This window comes from Crocodylus porosus, unplaced genomic scaffold, assembly GCF_001723895.1.
Source record: "Crocodylus porosus isolate Cpor-Errol unplaced genomic scaffold, CroPor_comp1, whole genome shotgun sequence".
Classification (NCBI taxonomy): domain Eukaryota; kingdom Metazoa; phylum Chordata; order Crocodylia; family Crocodylidae; genus Crocodylus; species Crocodylus porosus.
The window spans coordinates 80682982-80698304 of NW_017728886.1; the positions used below are offsets into that span (position 1 = coordinate 80682982).

A 15323-nucleotide genomic window follows, 5' to 3' on the forward strand; every position below is an offset into this window, starting at 1 on the left:
TTTCACAGAACATAAGTTTAGATCAGGCAGTGCATAAGCATGAAGATAATAAGTAATAAGCAGGTAGGAAGGCTGAGAAGGGAAACATGAAGGAAGGAATAAAGAAGTGGGGATAGGATAAGGAAAGTGGCAATGGGAAAGTGTAATTGCAAAAATAATAGGAGAAAATGGAAGAAAAAACAGAAAAGAAAATAAGAGAATTGCATCCCTGCTGTCCTCCAACATGTTATCAAATCAAAGGGGTGTAGGTCGTGGGTGGGGGAAGGAATGTTCTTTGTTGTATTGCTCCCAGCCCGGGCTCCTCTGATCCGATATGGGGGAAGGGGAATATTTTTCCCCATTTACTGTCAACACAATAATTTGAAAGATCCTGCATGAAACCTGTGTACATTGGCACACCCTGACTCTGAAGCATGTTTGAAAAAAATGGAGGTTTTAAAAGTTGACACCTAATATGGCGCTTCATGGCTTTCACCTGTGATCACTGCCTTGGGTGAAGTCTAGCTTGTTAACAGTGGAATTCCTATCTCATGGTTATTTCATGGGCTGTATGGAAATACTGCCACCATTATCACTACTACAAGGAATGCTAATTTTCTCTCTCCTGTGTCTAGCTGGTTTAACTAAAGCTCTTCCCATAGCCAGTGAAGTTACTCTCTCACTAATAATGTTGAAAAGCAACCCTCTGAGGATGATGTTCCTGAGTTAGTGTTTTCTTAATAGTGTCTGTATATATAATTCATTGTTATATAACAGGATATAACTTGCAGTTGATCTCTTCAACCTGGTTTGCCATTACAGCTGCCAGCAGAGGTCCAGCTCAGGAGGTACTCTCAACAAGCTGCTTATTTCCATATGTGAACCCCTTTGTTTTGCACTTTGCTGCAAAGCAGTTAAAGTGCTTTTGCATTAAAGCACCAACCACAAATTGAATATAGTTTGGTTATGGTTGTGTATATATTAGTCTTTCCAGCTTCTCTGCATTCTAAGCAAAAACCATATATTTGGTGCTCAGTGTTCCATATTCGTGGTTAAAACAGAATGCACTCGGTTCAGCATTCAGTAAAGGATATTGTAAGCATTTGAATTAGCATAGTATCTGAATGGTTTTTATATTTTAGTAAAATATATGGGCTGGTGTCCTTTTCCAATCTGCTTTATCCCTATTACTTTCACATGGTTTTCCTTCTCCTTTAATATGAAGGTAATAACCATCATTAAACAAGACACCCCCTTGTCGCTAAGGTAACTGCTACCCAAAAGAGATTTGTTAGTTTTCACCAACTGCAGTCGACTAATTAAATGAACTCTGAAAGCAGGGAACAAAGACAAAGGCATTATCATAATTTGTAATTTTTAAGTCTTTTTAAAATGCAGCCTACTAAACTGCTGGTAAAAGCCAATGTATGAAATTTTTAAAGTTTCACTATGCAGAGAGAAATTCATTTGGAGGTGTGTGGTGGTCACACACCATTGAGCTTTCTTTCCGCAGTTCATGTGAGCCTCTGAGGAGTCTTGAGATTGATTTAATCTTTCACCAAATGCCATGGGAGGAAGGAAAAAGAAAATCAATTCCAAACTCTCAGGCAAGCACTTATTGCCATCCTTAAGAATATAAAAAGTAAAGCCTAATCCTGACTCTGCCAAACAGTTTAATTAGTTTTTGAAGTTCACCTTTAAGTTGATCAGAGGAAATGGCAAGCAGACTTTAAACTTCAGTTAGAACACAAAATGATTACATTATTCAACAATATAACTCAAGCTTCTTTTTTAAAGTCCTTTGGATATTGTGTGTTTAGAGATGCCCAATTTAGTCCTTGGTGAAAGAAGGGACACTGTTTGTGCTGGCAGAAGTCATTGCACAGCTAACATACCAGTTTATCTGAAAGACTCTGGGCAAATAAGGGTGTTGATCAATGCCTAAACCTAATGCATTGTAATTAGTGATGAACAAACCTTTGAAGATTAATTAGTTATTGCTAGTCAGGTACTTTGAAAATGATGAAGTGCTTCGCTACTGCTCAGCATTATTAAACAGGTCAGAGCCTGATTCAGGTAGTACTCAGATGTTAGACTGCTTAGTTAAATTTCATCTGACTCTCTCTCAATCTCTCAGGGCTACCAGGGCTGAAATAAAAATCTTATGCACTCCTCTTCTTTCCCAGTACATCCATCCTCCAGTCATTGGATGGGAGTGTATGGGAAGAGGATAATGTAACTGTAAGAATCCTGATCCTTCAGAAAAGGTGAGTTGCAGCTCTTGACTTTCTCCAAGCTACTGTTCATAGTAAATAGGCTGGAGCATGCTGGTGCTTTAGGAACCCAAGTCATATCTGATACCACCATATCTGGTGTATTTTAAGCACAGAAACCAACTAACAGATTTGAGGCCAGGCAGGAGGTTTTGCCCCAGGTCAGGCTGCCAAGGACCACTGAGTTTTTTCCTCTTTCTCTGTCCCATAGGATTGTGTGTTCTCATTTGGGCATACTAGAACCTAATTTAATTTTCTGGCACTGCTCTAGCAAGGCATTGGCTAGTACCCTTGTTTTCTCTGCTCTTTACCAGTGACCTAATAGGCTTCCATTCCTCACCCTCCTACCCTGCTGGTTGCACCAGCACTATGTGAAAAGACACAAGAGTAGGCATTCTTGGGGATCCTACTGGACACGCGGTTACTTGCAAGGGAAGGGAGAGGACATGATGACTTGGAAGGCCGTCAGTTCTATAAAACCTGGCCCCGGAACATCTTAGAACAACTAGCTTTCTAAATCCACAAAAGAGCCATTGAAATACACACTGCAACAGGATATTGTGTATGTGACCACTATGGTTTATCTATAGATCCTGATGCCTTTTGTTCTAGCCACTTTTAAGAAATTTTAAAATATTGTACAGTCTTGAATGCATATCCTAAACTTATGTTCTTTGAAGGCGAAATCTCTTGTGTTAAACCCAAGCAATATATTCATTTTAATAGCAGAAAATATTTCCTGCATGCCGTTTGTAAAGCACACTGGGTTGAAGTAAGATGTAGATATTTTAACAATGCATCTAATTACTGTTTCTCTCCTTAACTATAACTAAGGACCTACCTAATTCATGGAGGCTGCCTCTGTATTTTGTGGTCCCAGCACAGCATCAGATGCCATTTTCACAGTAGACCATGCACTGTGGCAAGTCTGTGCCTCTCCCCGCCACCTACAACTGGCTGAGGGGCCCAGGAACTACCGTCTGTTCCTGGAGATTAGAAGATGACCCCCAGTCAACCTCTCAGCGGGGAAGAACTTCTGGGGCCCCCTGGCCAATCAGAGGCACAGGGAGGCCCTCTTGCCCCTCCCTGGAGATTGACAGGCAACCATCTATCAATGTCCAGGGAGCAGCAGGACTTCCAGGGCCCCTTGGGTAATCAGAGGCATGGGGTGACCTACCACATACAAAGGCAGCTCTAATGGAGCCTGCTGTGCTGTACTGTGAAAATCCCACCCCCGCCCTCCCCCACTCCTGTGCTTCAGGATGCCAGGGCTTCCTGCCTCTGTTTGCAGCTTCCTTCCCCACTCTACCCTTCACTTTCCTGCTTTTTGTGGTCCCCACACTTTATCATGGGGACTAGGTTTTTTTTCCACAGGGGAATTACCAAATTTGCAGTTTCTGTGAAAACTGCAAAATCGTGAATTTGGCAGGTCCCTAACTGCAACCTTCTGGTGACTCTTCCCTTGGTGGCAACTCAAGCTTTAGTGGAATTTGCAGTAACTGGAAATGCCCTCTTGAAACCCATGGCATTATTTTTTGGGCTAGATTTCAAGATGGAAATCCATACCCGTGCATTTTTTACAATGTTTAGTGGTGCTCCAGTTTCTGAGAGGTACAACTGTGATGAAAACAACATCCTTGTTGTTTCTAAGGAAACAAACATGATACTTTCCCATCCCATCTCATACTCCCAAAAAACACCCCCTTCCCACACAGCTTTCACTTTTTCTAATAAGCATGACTCCTGGCAGATTGTTTTTAACCCAAAGGACAGGGTTTACTCCAAATGGACTAAATGTTAAGTTAACATCAATGTATGCAAAGTCCTAGTTTGAATTACCACTGATAACTGAATTATCACTGATAACTGGACTGAAAACGTCTTTGTGAAATACACCTTGAAATTTGTAACAAATGCTGCCTGTCCATTTTTCAGAAACTAAATTTTCATTTGTTGTATGCTAGGGTTTTTGTTTCAGGTGTATTTTGATATTTGTAATTGAGTCACTTCTTTTCCGTGTGCCTCTTAGAGCTGCCTTTTTATTCTTTGGGCAATTGAAAAGCTTTTTCTTGACTGCATCTACTCCACTTAAATAGTTGGGTTTCTGTGTGTACTTCTTGGACTAGAAGAAGAATCATATCTCTTCAGAAGTTGGAGCTAATGTGGCAATGGGGCAAGTAATTTGCTTCCACAACAGTGCATTTTAAAGAGGCTTATTTAAAAGGAACACTGTGCAAATTGAAAAGATGACTTTCTGCAAGCAGGCCCCTAATCTTGGGGAAAGATGGTGTGCTCTTTGGAGACTATGATCTGTCAGTCATTATGAGATTCACTCCCCTTGCTGAAGAGTGAGTGTCAAAGTAATTATCTGAGTATCAAAATAATGGCTTCAGTGTTCTATGTTTGAAAAGGAACGGATGAACCAAGGTTTTGGAGGAAATAATCCAAATTCATTCTCCTTTGATTGTATCATTTTGTTTTATTTGAAGCACCTCTAGCATTCTAGCTACTTTTATGTTCTTTGTAAAGCACACACATACAATAAATAGAGCCAAATCAATAAAACAATTAATCCTTTTCCGAACCTACTTCACATCCAATGCTCTTATACTCTAAAACAGAAGGCAGAGTAGTAGTCTCATAGAGTAACTCACTGAGAGAGGCATGAGCTTCTGTAAGTTGCACCCTACTTCATTAGATGGTATGAATGGACTTGCAGTGACCAGAGTTACTAAGTGGAAAGGAATAAAGTCATCCAAACACGTAGCGTAGATAAAGGAGGAAGTAAGAAGGCACCTTGCTGAGAGGCATAAGTGGGTTGAAGAGATCAAAAGGGATAAAGAAAACAATTAATAAGTGATGGATATATATAGGGATTAAAGAAGCTATTCCAGGTAGTGGGATAAGACCATTCTGAGACCATACTTAACACAAACCACCTTGCCTTGCCTTCTGCCTAACTTTAGACTAACATCTCTAACTGCTCCTCTCTATTCTTCTTAAGTCATTCCAGAGAGAACCTGGGAAAATGGAGAAGGCTTTCATGTACCGAAGGTCAAAAAGTCTGGAATCTATCAAATAAATTAAGTGCATGCCTACAGTAAAAGCATCCTGCCACCAGCTCTATCCCTTTCAATCAATGGTGGGTTGAAGTAGGATGGAGAGCTGAAGGGAAAGCATGCCCCATCTAAGTCAAGCAAAACATCTGGAAGTGTCTACTTCGAATTCTGGTTTCAGTCTAAAGCATCAGTTTATTTCATAGAAAAGTTAAGCAAACAACAACACACAGAGAAGAACATCTTCTCAGAGCTCTTTGTTTGACTCGCAGGCTCAGCAGGGATTCTGTAAGCATACTGGCAACTTATGGCAGGTATGTAAAAGTATTATTCTCTAGAAAGGTCCTGTATCACATCAGCCACCACATTTATGCAAGTCCTAGCCGTGGCAGATCAGGGTATACCTAACTCTGAAGTACCCACTAGTATTTCTGATGAAGCAAAATAATTAATCAGAGTCTTTGAGACAGACCAAGATACTTTCAGTCTCTGTCTCCTTGAACTAGTTTAAACATACGTTCTTCCAAGAAAGGAATGATCATGCATGCTTATTGCTTACTGCTGAATTGCTGCCACTAACTGCTAAAAAGAGCCTGTATAAAGAGCAGCAACAGAACTACAAATGGGAGGGAATGGGGTGTTGGCATAGTGAAGAGTTGGGAGAGAGAAAACCAAAAGGAGTAAAAGGTGCAGCTGAAGTGAGGAGAGGTTAGGGATAAACAGAGAAATATTGATGAATAAGCAATGCTAGATAGGACTTTCATTTGAGCCAACCTAGCTTCAGCAAGATGCTTCTTTCCCAAGCACAGGCTTTCCTACAGTGAGAAAGACATAAGGATTTCAATTGGAAAACTGGCTGTCTCTGCCAGGGGAAATAATATAATGTTAAAGGCTAGGGGAAAAGGGTTGAGTTCAAACTCATCCTAGTTTTACAAACTCTTCAAACTCCAGGAGATAAACAGCAGCCATTATTGGTCCTATATTGTACATGAATCTTATCAATAGCTGCAATGATTGTCATCTGACAAGTAGTGATTGGTCTGCATTCAGGCCAACTGTCTCCTCTACCTCAGCTGGCAAATGAACAACTGAGCTAATGTAACCATTGTATGTTCACAAGTCCAGTGTGCTCTTAATCTTTAAATAAGGCTGTTATTTTAAGCTTAATGACAAATGTACAATAATTTATGAATCTATAATTGCTCACCCAATGTGGTTTTTAATGAAAAATGATAAAATTATCCCCTAACCTATTTTAGATGTTAATTGCATGGCTGCCCCTTCCTTGTTCCAGGGTGCAGTCCCTGCGGAGAAGTCCCAGAGCTTGCCCGGCCAGGGGAAGATGCTTTTACACTTTGTCTAGGTGGTTGCGTTATTGTCACATGAGGGGGTGGTGCCATGGTTACTCCTCTTCCAGGGCAAGTTGCATTGCTGTTTTTTGCCTTACTTTCTTCTTTAGCTCCTGGGCTGTTTTTATTAGTAGAGTCTGATTTGGTATCTTGCATCAGCAAAAAAAAAATAAAACATTGAAGACAGGTGTAAAGATTATTTTTGTTATTATGGTTAGAGTAAATGCTTTTTCTTCATTCATTTCCAGTAGCAGCTGCCATTTTAATACACAATAAACCAATGCTTATAAATCTCAGCTCATGGTGCCAACCCCTCCCGCACCCTAGCATCTGTCTCTGAGGATTGGTTGGAGGCAGTGGGTCCAGGACATGACACTGCCCCAAGCCTGATTCCACCATTGTGTAGGGCATGGCTGTCATGGGCCCTGGGGCTGCTCAAGGTAGATCTCTCTGCTCAGCTGAGTGTCTGGAGCTGTTATGGGTCATTCCCACCATGCTGTATGTTCAATTTAAAGTGTGATACAAATGAGCCACAACAACATTTCATGTTATATCTTCATGCCTCAAAATGGCTTTAACATGTGACTGGGTTCCTATTTATGGTGCAATTAATACCCTAATATCATCTTAAATTTAATTTGTGTCAGGACCCATAGTCTCATAAAATGTACCCTGAGGTATGGTCATAAAATCCCCTTGCTGTGGTGTCTCTGAGGTCAGTACGTGGCCTAATTTCTTTATTCCTGTAATCATCTCTCAGTTAGTCCCCCTTCTGCCCCAAAGTGTACAATAGTTTTTACCTGCTGTTGGTTGGGATTGACCCCCACTCTTTGCACTTGGCGTGAGAAAGTCCTCTAAATCTTGCGTTGCCAAGTTAGTGGTAGCTTTGTTGTTCCTCTTATTTTTCTCCTCTTCACGTTGCTGCACCAATTAAAATTGTTAGATTTATGTTGTAATTGAATGTATTTTGCCAAATAGCTACTTGCTATTATAGGATTCCTGAAAGATATTTTTGTGGAATTCATAGATTGTAAGGCCGGAAGGGACCTCGGGAGATTATTGGGTCCAGCCCCCTGCATCAAGTAGGAAAGATAACTGGAAATCAGATGACCCCAGCAAGGTGACTGTCTAGTCTCCTCTTGAAGATTTCCAGGGTAGGTGATTGCACCACTTCTGGAAGAAGCTTATTCCAATCACCTACCCTGGAGATTGATTGGTCAGTCTTTGATCCATGGATTTTTTTGGGTTTCATTTCAGAAAAAATGTTGGGCCTGGCAAGTTAGAGCCCTAAAAACTAAAAGGGACAGTTTATAACAATTGCTTTTAAGTCTGTCAAAGATATGTCCTTCTGCACCCACCCTTATATTTCTTATTACAGATTTCTTTGGCTGAAGATGGTGTGCAGGTACATGCATTTAATAGTGTATGTTCTTTGTCAAACTTGGATTCCAAGTCATAGCATTATTTCAGTAAATGGCAGAGCCAGTTCAGAAGAAAGGCATTTCCCTCAGGTCCTTCTGTGCATTCTCAGACTGTCAGTGCCAAGAAATCCCCCTGGTTCCCATCATCTGGAATGGTATTGCACCTTCTGACCCACTAGGTTCTTCTCTCCCTAATGAGTGAAGATAATGATACTAAACATTTTCATTCGGGTAGTTTGGGAACTATAGGTAAGCAATGCTGTTATGGTTGAACTACTGTATTCCTCCTGTTATTAACAGGGCCTTTTCATAATGTTATAAAACATAAGTTAATTTAGGAGCGCTTGTTCATCTCTGGAAATCTCATTTGCCTTTTGGTATTCATTGTACCAGCATTAGTGGTAATGAATATATTTGGAGACAGACTTTAGTTTTAAGGTGTGACGTACTGTTCTTGGGAAATTTCAGTGTCATTTTAATATCTATTAATATTATTATTGAGTGTTACCCATGTGGCACTTAGTAACTGAACACCAAAAAGGATGATTTTCCACACTGTATGATCTATACAGAAAATGCATTACTCCTATCATAGTTCCATTCTGTGGTTTAAAGGGAAAAGCAATTAGATTAACAACTTGTATATCAAAATGTGTGTGTGCAGAATATCAAAAATCTTTGGGCTGGGTAAATCAGAGGCTTACCATTTGCATTTTCTTCTTCAGTTCTGCATTGGCGTGTTGATATGCTTCAGCCACTGCATTCAGGTAGTAGATGGCTAGACTATAAAAATAAAAACTATTGTTGTGATGACAAGATAAATATAGGCCTATCCCAGAAAGAAGATATGCATATAACACCTGCAGTTAGTGTATGCATATCCATCAGGTAAACTTGCAGATGAAAACACTGAGAATTCTTTCAAAAGCACTGAATTGCTTGAACACCAAACAGTAAATATGTTTTCTTTTATTTGATACGCTGCTTGCCAATTTTGGGAAACTAAAAAGTAGTATGTTGGAAAAGAACTCAGTATTGGAGGTCACTGGTCCAAAGCAGAAGTAGCAGGCCAACTGGGCAAATGATCTTGAAAGGATATAGAAAAGATAACAGATGCCCAAAGGCTATATGTAAATGTCTGTGTTCATCTGTGATGCAATACCACTGATTTTAAGAAAGGTTTCACTATGGTCTACTCTAAGCAGTGATTAGTTTCATAGCTGACATATACACTACAAGATCACCCAAGAGCACAGATTGCTTACCTTGAGTCCCTAGGGTATGTCTATTCTATGGTGACAACATGTATTGATCAGCATTTTCATAAGCAATGCTTTATTCACCTACTCCCTCCTGAGTGCTTCAGGGCAGTGACCAAAATCTTGAGCAGGGATGGGCAATTATTTTGGCTGGAGAGCCACTTAATGAGTTTTGGTGAGCTGTTAATGGCCACAAGGGTAGCCCCACTTCTTGACAGGTGCCCTGCCCCCTGGTTGCCATTTTAGGACTGGAAGTCCTGCCCCTAACCCTTGACCTTTGCCACTGGAAGTCCCTTCCCTTGCCCCAAGAACTACTCCTTTTAGGGAGGAGGGTTGCCAGATTGGAATGAGAAAGAAACAAATCATATAGTCTTGGGGGGTTTTGATTGACCACAAGATGAACATAAGCCACCAGTGCGATGCTGTGGCCAGCAAACCAAACCAAACTCTGGCATGCATCCACTGATACATCTCAAGCAAAACCAGGGACGTCATCCTCCCACTTTACTTGGCCTTAGTGAGGCTGCAGCTGGAGTACTGCATCCAGTTTTGGGCCCCCCACTTCAGGAGGGATGTGAATAAGCTTGAGAGAGTCCAGAGGAGAGCCACTCATATGATCAAAGGCCAAGAGAGCAAGCCTTACGAGGAGAGGCTGAGTGACTTGGGACTCTTCAGCCTGGAGAAGAGAAGACTCAGGGGGGACTTATAAGTATATAAAGGGTGAGCACCAGGATCTGGGAGAACCAGAGCTCCCCAAGAGATAACAAGGTCTAATGGCCAGAAACTTTTGGAAGACCAATTTAGACTGGGCATAAGGAAAAACTTCTTTACAGTCCAAGTGTCCAATGTCTGGAACAGACTCCCCTCAGAGACAGTGCAGGCAATTCCCACATTGAAGCAAGTCCTATAACCACTAGATAAGTTTTCTATTTAGACTAGGAATTATTTTGCTCCACAGCTTTGAACTGAACTGTTGCAAATAGGTAGAGATTGGGAAATTGGTACAAACAAGCCAGGTTTGAGCGGAATTATGGCTTTGGGCTTGACCCCCAAAAAGGAAAAAAAAAAAAGCCAAATGAGAAGGAAACAAAAGGTGAAGGGGATTGGAAGAGATGTACCGGCAGGCAGTCTTACAGTTGCAGTGAGACACATATTTTAAAATGCTGAAGCATCTGAGTCTGTCTCATCATCACTGCTGCCAGCCACTGATATTTTGGTTGTCAGATGTCTCATCCTGCTTTTGTAGAATAATTTTATTCTTTTTAAAATACAAATATCATCTGTTCAGTGACTCTAAGCCATTCCTGAAAGATCCATTTGGCTCACCATTGTTGATTTTTATCCCCCTCCCCAATATGAATATGTATTTTGGATGTGTACAAAGCTTTCTGACAGTCTATAGTTTGACTGTGTAGTCATGGCTTCCTGGCTAAGCGAGGCTGCAAGGAGTGTTTGTTTTTTTGTTTGCAGAGTAGATTTAAAAAAGAGGGAGCATCTAAGTTTTTGGAGGTGTTTTTTGTTGTTTTTTTTTTTTTTTACTTCCTTGAAGGCAATGTTTCTTTACTGAAGTGCTGTAGTACCCCAAAATGCTGTGAGATCCTTTAAGGAGTGCCATGGCTAAGGCACTGCTGCCACTACCAGGTGGAACTTCCCTGTGCATGTTGCTCAGAGCCTGATTGGGAAGCAGCTGTGGCAGGAGCATTTGCTGCTCCTGCAGCTGCTTTTCAATCTGGCTCTACCTGATTGAGAACTACTGAGATAAGGCGAGGAAGTATGATATGACACTGACTCTCAACCAAGGTGCTGCCAAATTCAGAAAATTATGGAGGTCTGCCTTATAGCTAAAAGACTGCCAATCACTGTTTTAAAGGAACAACACATAGAAAGCATCTATCTGGAAAGAACATACTAAGCTTGTAGAGACCCTTGTAATGCCACTAAGGCAAACATCAATTTACATTTTTGATAAGCTGCTGATGCTAGGCTACCCAGATGAAAAATCTGGGGCAACAAAATCTTTCCTTTCACCCTTTTCTTTAATGTAACCACAAAAAAAAAAAAAAGAAAGAAAAAGAAGAATGGCTTCAAGGCCTCTGCTCATTAAGTTTTGACCTTACTATACTTAAGTCCATATAAAGGAGGCATGCTTTGTAACAGATTAATTAATTTGCTTCTTCAGACCCTTTTGGGACTACTTTATCTCTGCCTTATTCTTAAGATTTTTGAATTACTACTTGAGTAAATCAGTTTGGGGGGGGGGGGGTTTCATTTGTTTTTTCCAGATTCCCATTTCTTTTTCAGGTTTATGGTATCTTCTTCCTTAGCAACAGTGTCTATTCAAAACAAGACACCATAGTGACAAGCTACAGCAACCTAGCTCATTGCTACAGCGATATAGTGCTGGCAGGCACAAACTGTGATGCAGCACAAACTGTGCAGCAGTAGTGCACTACTGCACAGTAGTTAGTTGCTACTGCACAGTTCTTGGAAATGACCTATGTACCACCAGGACTGCGCAGTAATGGCAATTACTGTGCAGTCATATAGTACTTGCTAAAACAAGTACTAAATGACTAAGAAGTAACAACTGTGCAATCAGGGGCATGTGTAGATGTGCCCACTTTGTATTTTCTGGCAGATGAAGTAAAGAATGTAAATGCAGTTGAAGACAGCATTCAAATTGTTCTGAAAAATGAGAGGGCATTATAGTGGTGGTGAGGATGACTTAATTCAGCTCTTAGAAAGAGAAAACACATTTTATGAGTATCTGGTGGCCATTGAAGCCAACTTAGTGTAAATTTATGATCCAGCAGCTACAGCCTGGGGAGGTTATTTTTTTTATTCGGGCTGCATTGCAGGTTGTGTTATCTGTTTCATTTATGAGGAAAAACACTATCTTTTGGAACTAAATGAGATTCTGGCAGCTACTTTTTCTTTCATTTTAATGTTATTGTAGTTTAGAAAGAGATCAACCTCAGGGGCTAGCTCCAGTTTAAATTCATTGCCTGTGAAAATAAAGTGATGGGTAGGGGCAGAAGCTAAATAATTGCGAAGAGAGGAGACAGAGATGTAGTTAGCTATGTTAGTTTGAAGTTCCATGCAGAAGATGGGACAGGGTGGCAACTTTATAGTGTTAGTCTATCGAGTGCTACTTTATTCTGCTTTCGGCCTAAGGAGGGGAAAATCAAAATTTGTAAAACATTAAATCTTACTTACTCCCAGAGAAAGAGGTAGGTGAGATGTAACACCAAGGTCCTATTACTTGCAGCCAATAATTATAGCATGCTTAGTAAGAACTATAATATTAACCTTGGTGTCCTTGCAAGTTTTTGCTTCAGGTAATCGATTCAGACTCTCTGCACTTTCAGAGAGACTTAGAATTTCCTCTGCCTGTCCAGTTGTGCATGGTTGCTCTGTAGCATTCAGTAGTGAGCATGCCCTACACTAAATGTGGTTGCATTTTTTATGTGTATTTTGCATCAGTCATTTAAGACGGAAAAAGCTCTTGTAGATTCTTGGAAGGCAAAAAGTATGGTATTAAACATAAGATGAACATCTGCACAGAAGGTCTTGAGAAAGGCAAGAGAGAGAGCCAAAACTATGTGGAAAGTTTGCATAAGAGTTGTAGAAAAGGCACTCTGGTGGCTCATGGGAAAAGCAGAAATGGAGACAGCATATGGCTACATAGAGGAGGAAAACCAAAGCGGGTTGGGTAGATAGGAAATACCTTATTTAATCATAGAATTATGGTAATTTCTGCAGCACACAGAGTTCCTGCATCCCCACTACAGGTTTGGTGGCAAGAACCTCTTTCTTACTGTGAGAGTTTTGTTTTGGTGGGGATTTTTTCTTTCTTTTTTGTCTCACATGAAAGACACAAAGCACATGTCTGCCCATCTAGATTGCTTCTTTTGGGACTCCTGATCACGCCATTGAGAAGCACAGTTTCACTCATGCTTCTGCTCCACACACAGCAGATGTAGAAATAAGATGATGAAGTAGCTGTAGGGATGCTTGGTTTCCAATATGCTTGAGAGTGGCAGTGGGGAATCCCCTGGGCAGCTTCACCACCTCACTGCTGGATTTGACATCTGTAGAGCAGAACCTTGTGGTCCAGGCTGTGCTTGTGTGGGATCACTGAGCACTCTGAATGTTCAGTGTGAATTATCTGTGCAGAAGTACAAGAGAAGAATGCACAACTGTGGCCCAACTTCAACATGAAACCTTTTTCCTTTTCATGTATTTGGCACTCCTGGGGGTACAAATGGTGTCTCAGTTCTGACTGAAGTGCATGATTACCAGGGATCCAGGTTTTCTGTTTCCCATGGAAAACACAGAAAAATACAGATTTTTCTCCAGAAAATCATGGATTTTCCTCTTTAAAGAAGAAAAACCTGGAAAACCATAGGTTCCAGCCAGCAAGGGGCTGTTTGGGGCTAGGGTGAGTGGCAGGAGGGTGATTAGAAGCAGGGGACCATGTGCATGTGGACATGCACGTGGCCAGCACTGCAACCAGGAGAGCAGCTCCTGCTGCTCCCTTCAGGTAAGTCTATGGGGGGAGCATAGGAAACACATGGAGAGCAGGTGTAGATGATGTGTGGGAGAGGTGGGGACGCAAAGGTGATGCATGGGAAGGCGTGGAGGGGCACATGCTCCCCAGATTTCTATGCCCACAGTGGTGGTCAGAGCACAGCCTGTGGAGCCACCTTCTGGCTGGACTGACACCAGGCAGAAGCCACCTCTGTGGTTGCAGCTTTGATCTCTGCTGTGGATACAGAAACCTGGTGGGGCATGTTGCCTCGTACCCCCACAATGTGTTGCCTATGGCATTGTCTATGCCCACACACCCTCTTGCCCTACTGTAACAGGGGGTCTTCCCAGAGCAGCCTTCCCAGTGGCCTGCCCACCTGTTTCTGGGCTAACCACCCACCTTCTCACCCACCACGGCTTGTTGGTAATTATTTAATTGATCTTAATAAAGCAGGAGGCTGCCCGTTTCCTGCCCTGATGCCACGGGGCGCTATCTGCGGGTCTGATCCTCCCCTACACCACAGCCCAAGCCTCACAGAAGGCATCCAGATGTTCTCACAATCACCAGCCCCGCGCTGGGCCCCATAATCCTAGTGTTGAACCTCTCTATGATCCCTCCATTCCAGCAGCCAAATCTGCCTTCATCCTGGGCAGCATAGCTCCCTGAACTGCTTCCCCTTCCAGGTGTGGTCCTCCTGGGGTCTTTGGCTCACTAGCCCTGGCCCACCTCCAGGCTAGTCAGAATCCCAGGCCCTCAGCTCTTGGGTGTTCCTCACAGTGGGCCCCTGGCCCTTCGACCCTTCCGGTCCTGGCCCCAGCACTGACCAGTCAGGGGAAGTCCAGACAGGCCTGAGTCTATAGCCTCACTCTCTTTCTCTGGGGGTCCACCCTCCAGAACCTACAAAGGTGTAACCCACCTGGTTCATAGATGCTAGGTGCTAGGGTCGGAAGGGACCTCAATAGATCATCGAGTCCGACCCCCTGCATAAGCAGGAAAGAGTGCTGGGCCTACATTACCCCAGCTAGATACACATCCAACCTTCTCTTGAATACCCCCAGGGTAGGGGAGAGCACCACCTCCCTTGGGAGCCCGTTCCAGACCTTGGCCACTCGAACTGTGAAGAAGTTCCTCCTAATATCCAATCTAAATCTGCTCTCTTCTAGCTTGTGGCCATTATTTCTTGTAAGCCCCGGGGGCGCCTTGGTGAATAAATACTCACCAATTCCCTTCTGTGCCCCCCGATGAACTTATAGGCAGCCACCAGGTCGCCTCTCAACCTTCTCTTGCGGAGGCTGAAAAGGTCCAGTTTCTCTAATCTCTCCTCGTAGGGCTTGGCCTGCAGGCCCTTAACCATACGAGTGGCCCTTCTCGTGGGGGTTAAGGCACCCTGACCCGACTTTCACCAGGGTGGTAACTGGCCTGGTATTTCCTGGGAGCTCCCACACCACTGGGAGC

At 42.4% G+C, this 15323-nt stretch overlaps 1 protein-coding gene and 1 long non-coding RNA gene across 2 annotated transcripts in view; one reads left to right on the plus strand and one right to left on the minus strand.

Annotated features, from left to right (window-relative positions):
- Positions 1–4081: 4081 nt before the first annotated feature.
- On the plus strand, positions 4082–6180 carry LOC109311743. The gene is made up of 2 exons (XR_002101595.1): positions 4082–4429; positions 5257–6180. It is a non-coding gene; the product is annotated as an uncharacterized LOC109311743 (long non-coding RNA).
- The window catches only part of LOC109311735 (transmembrane channel-like protein 2), a 59281-nt gene continuing 48479 nt past the window's right edge, over positions 4522–15323 (minus strand). The window contains exons 17-19 of the mRNA XM_019537541.1: positions 8783–8861; positions 7458–7578; positions 4522–6806 (exon numbers count right to left, since the gene is read on the minus strand). Of these exons, the coding sequence (XP_019393086.1) occupies positions 6571–6806; positions 7458–7578; positions 8783–8861 (436 nt within the window). The 3' untranslated portion in view covers positions 4522–6570. The remainder of the gene's footprint in view (positions 6807–7457; positions 7579–8782; positions 8862–15323) is intronic.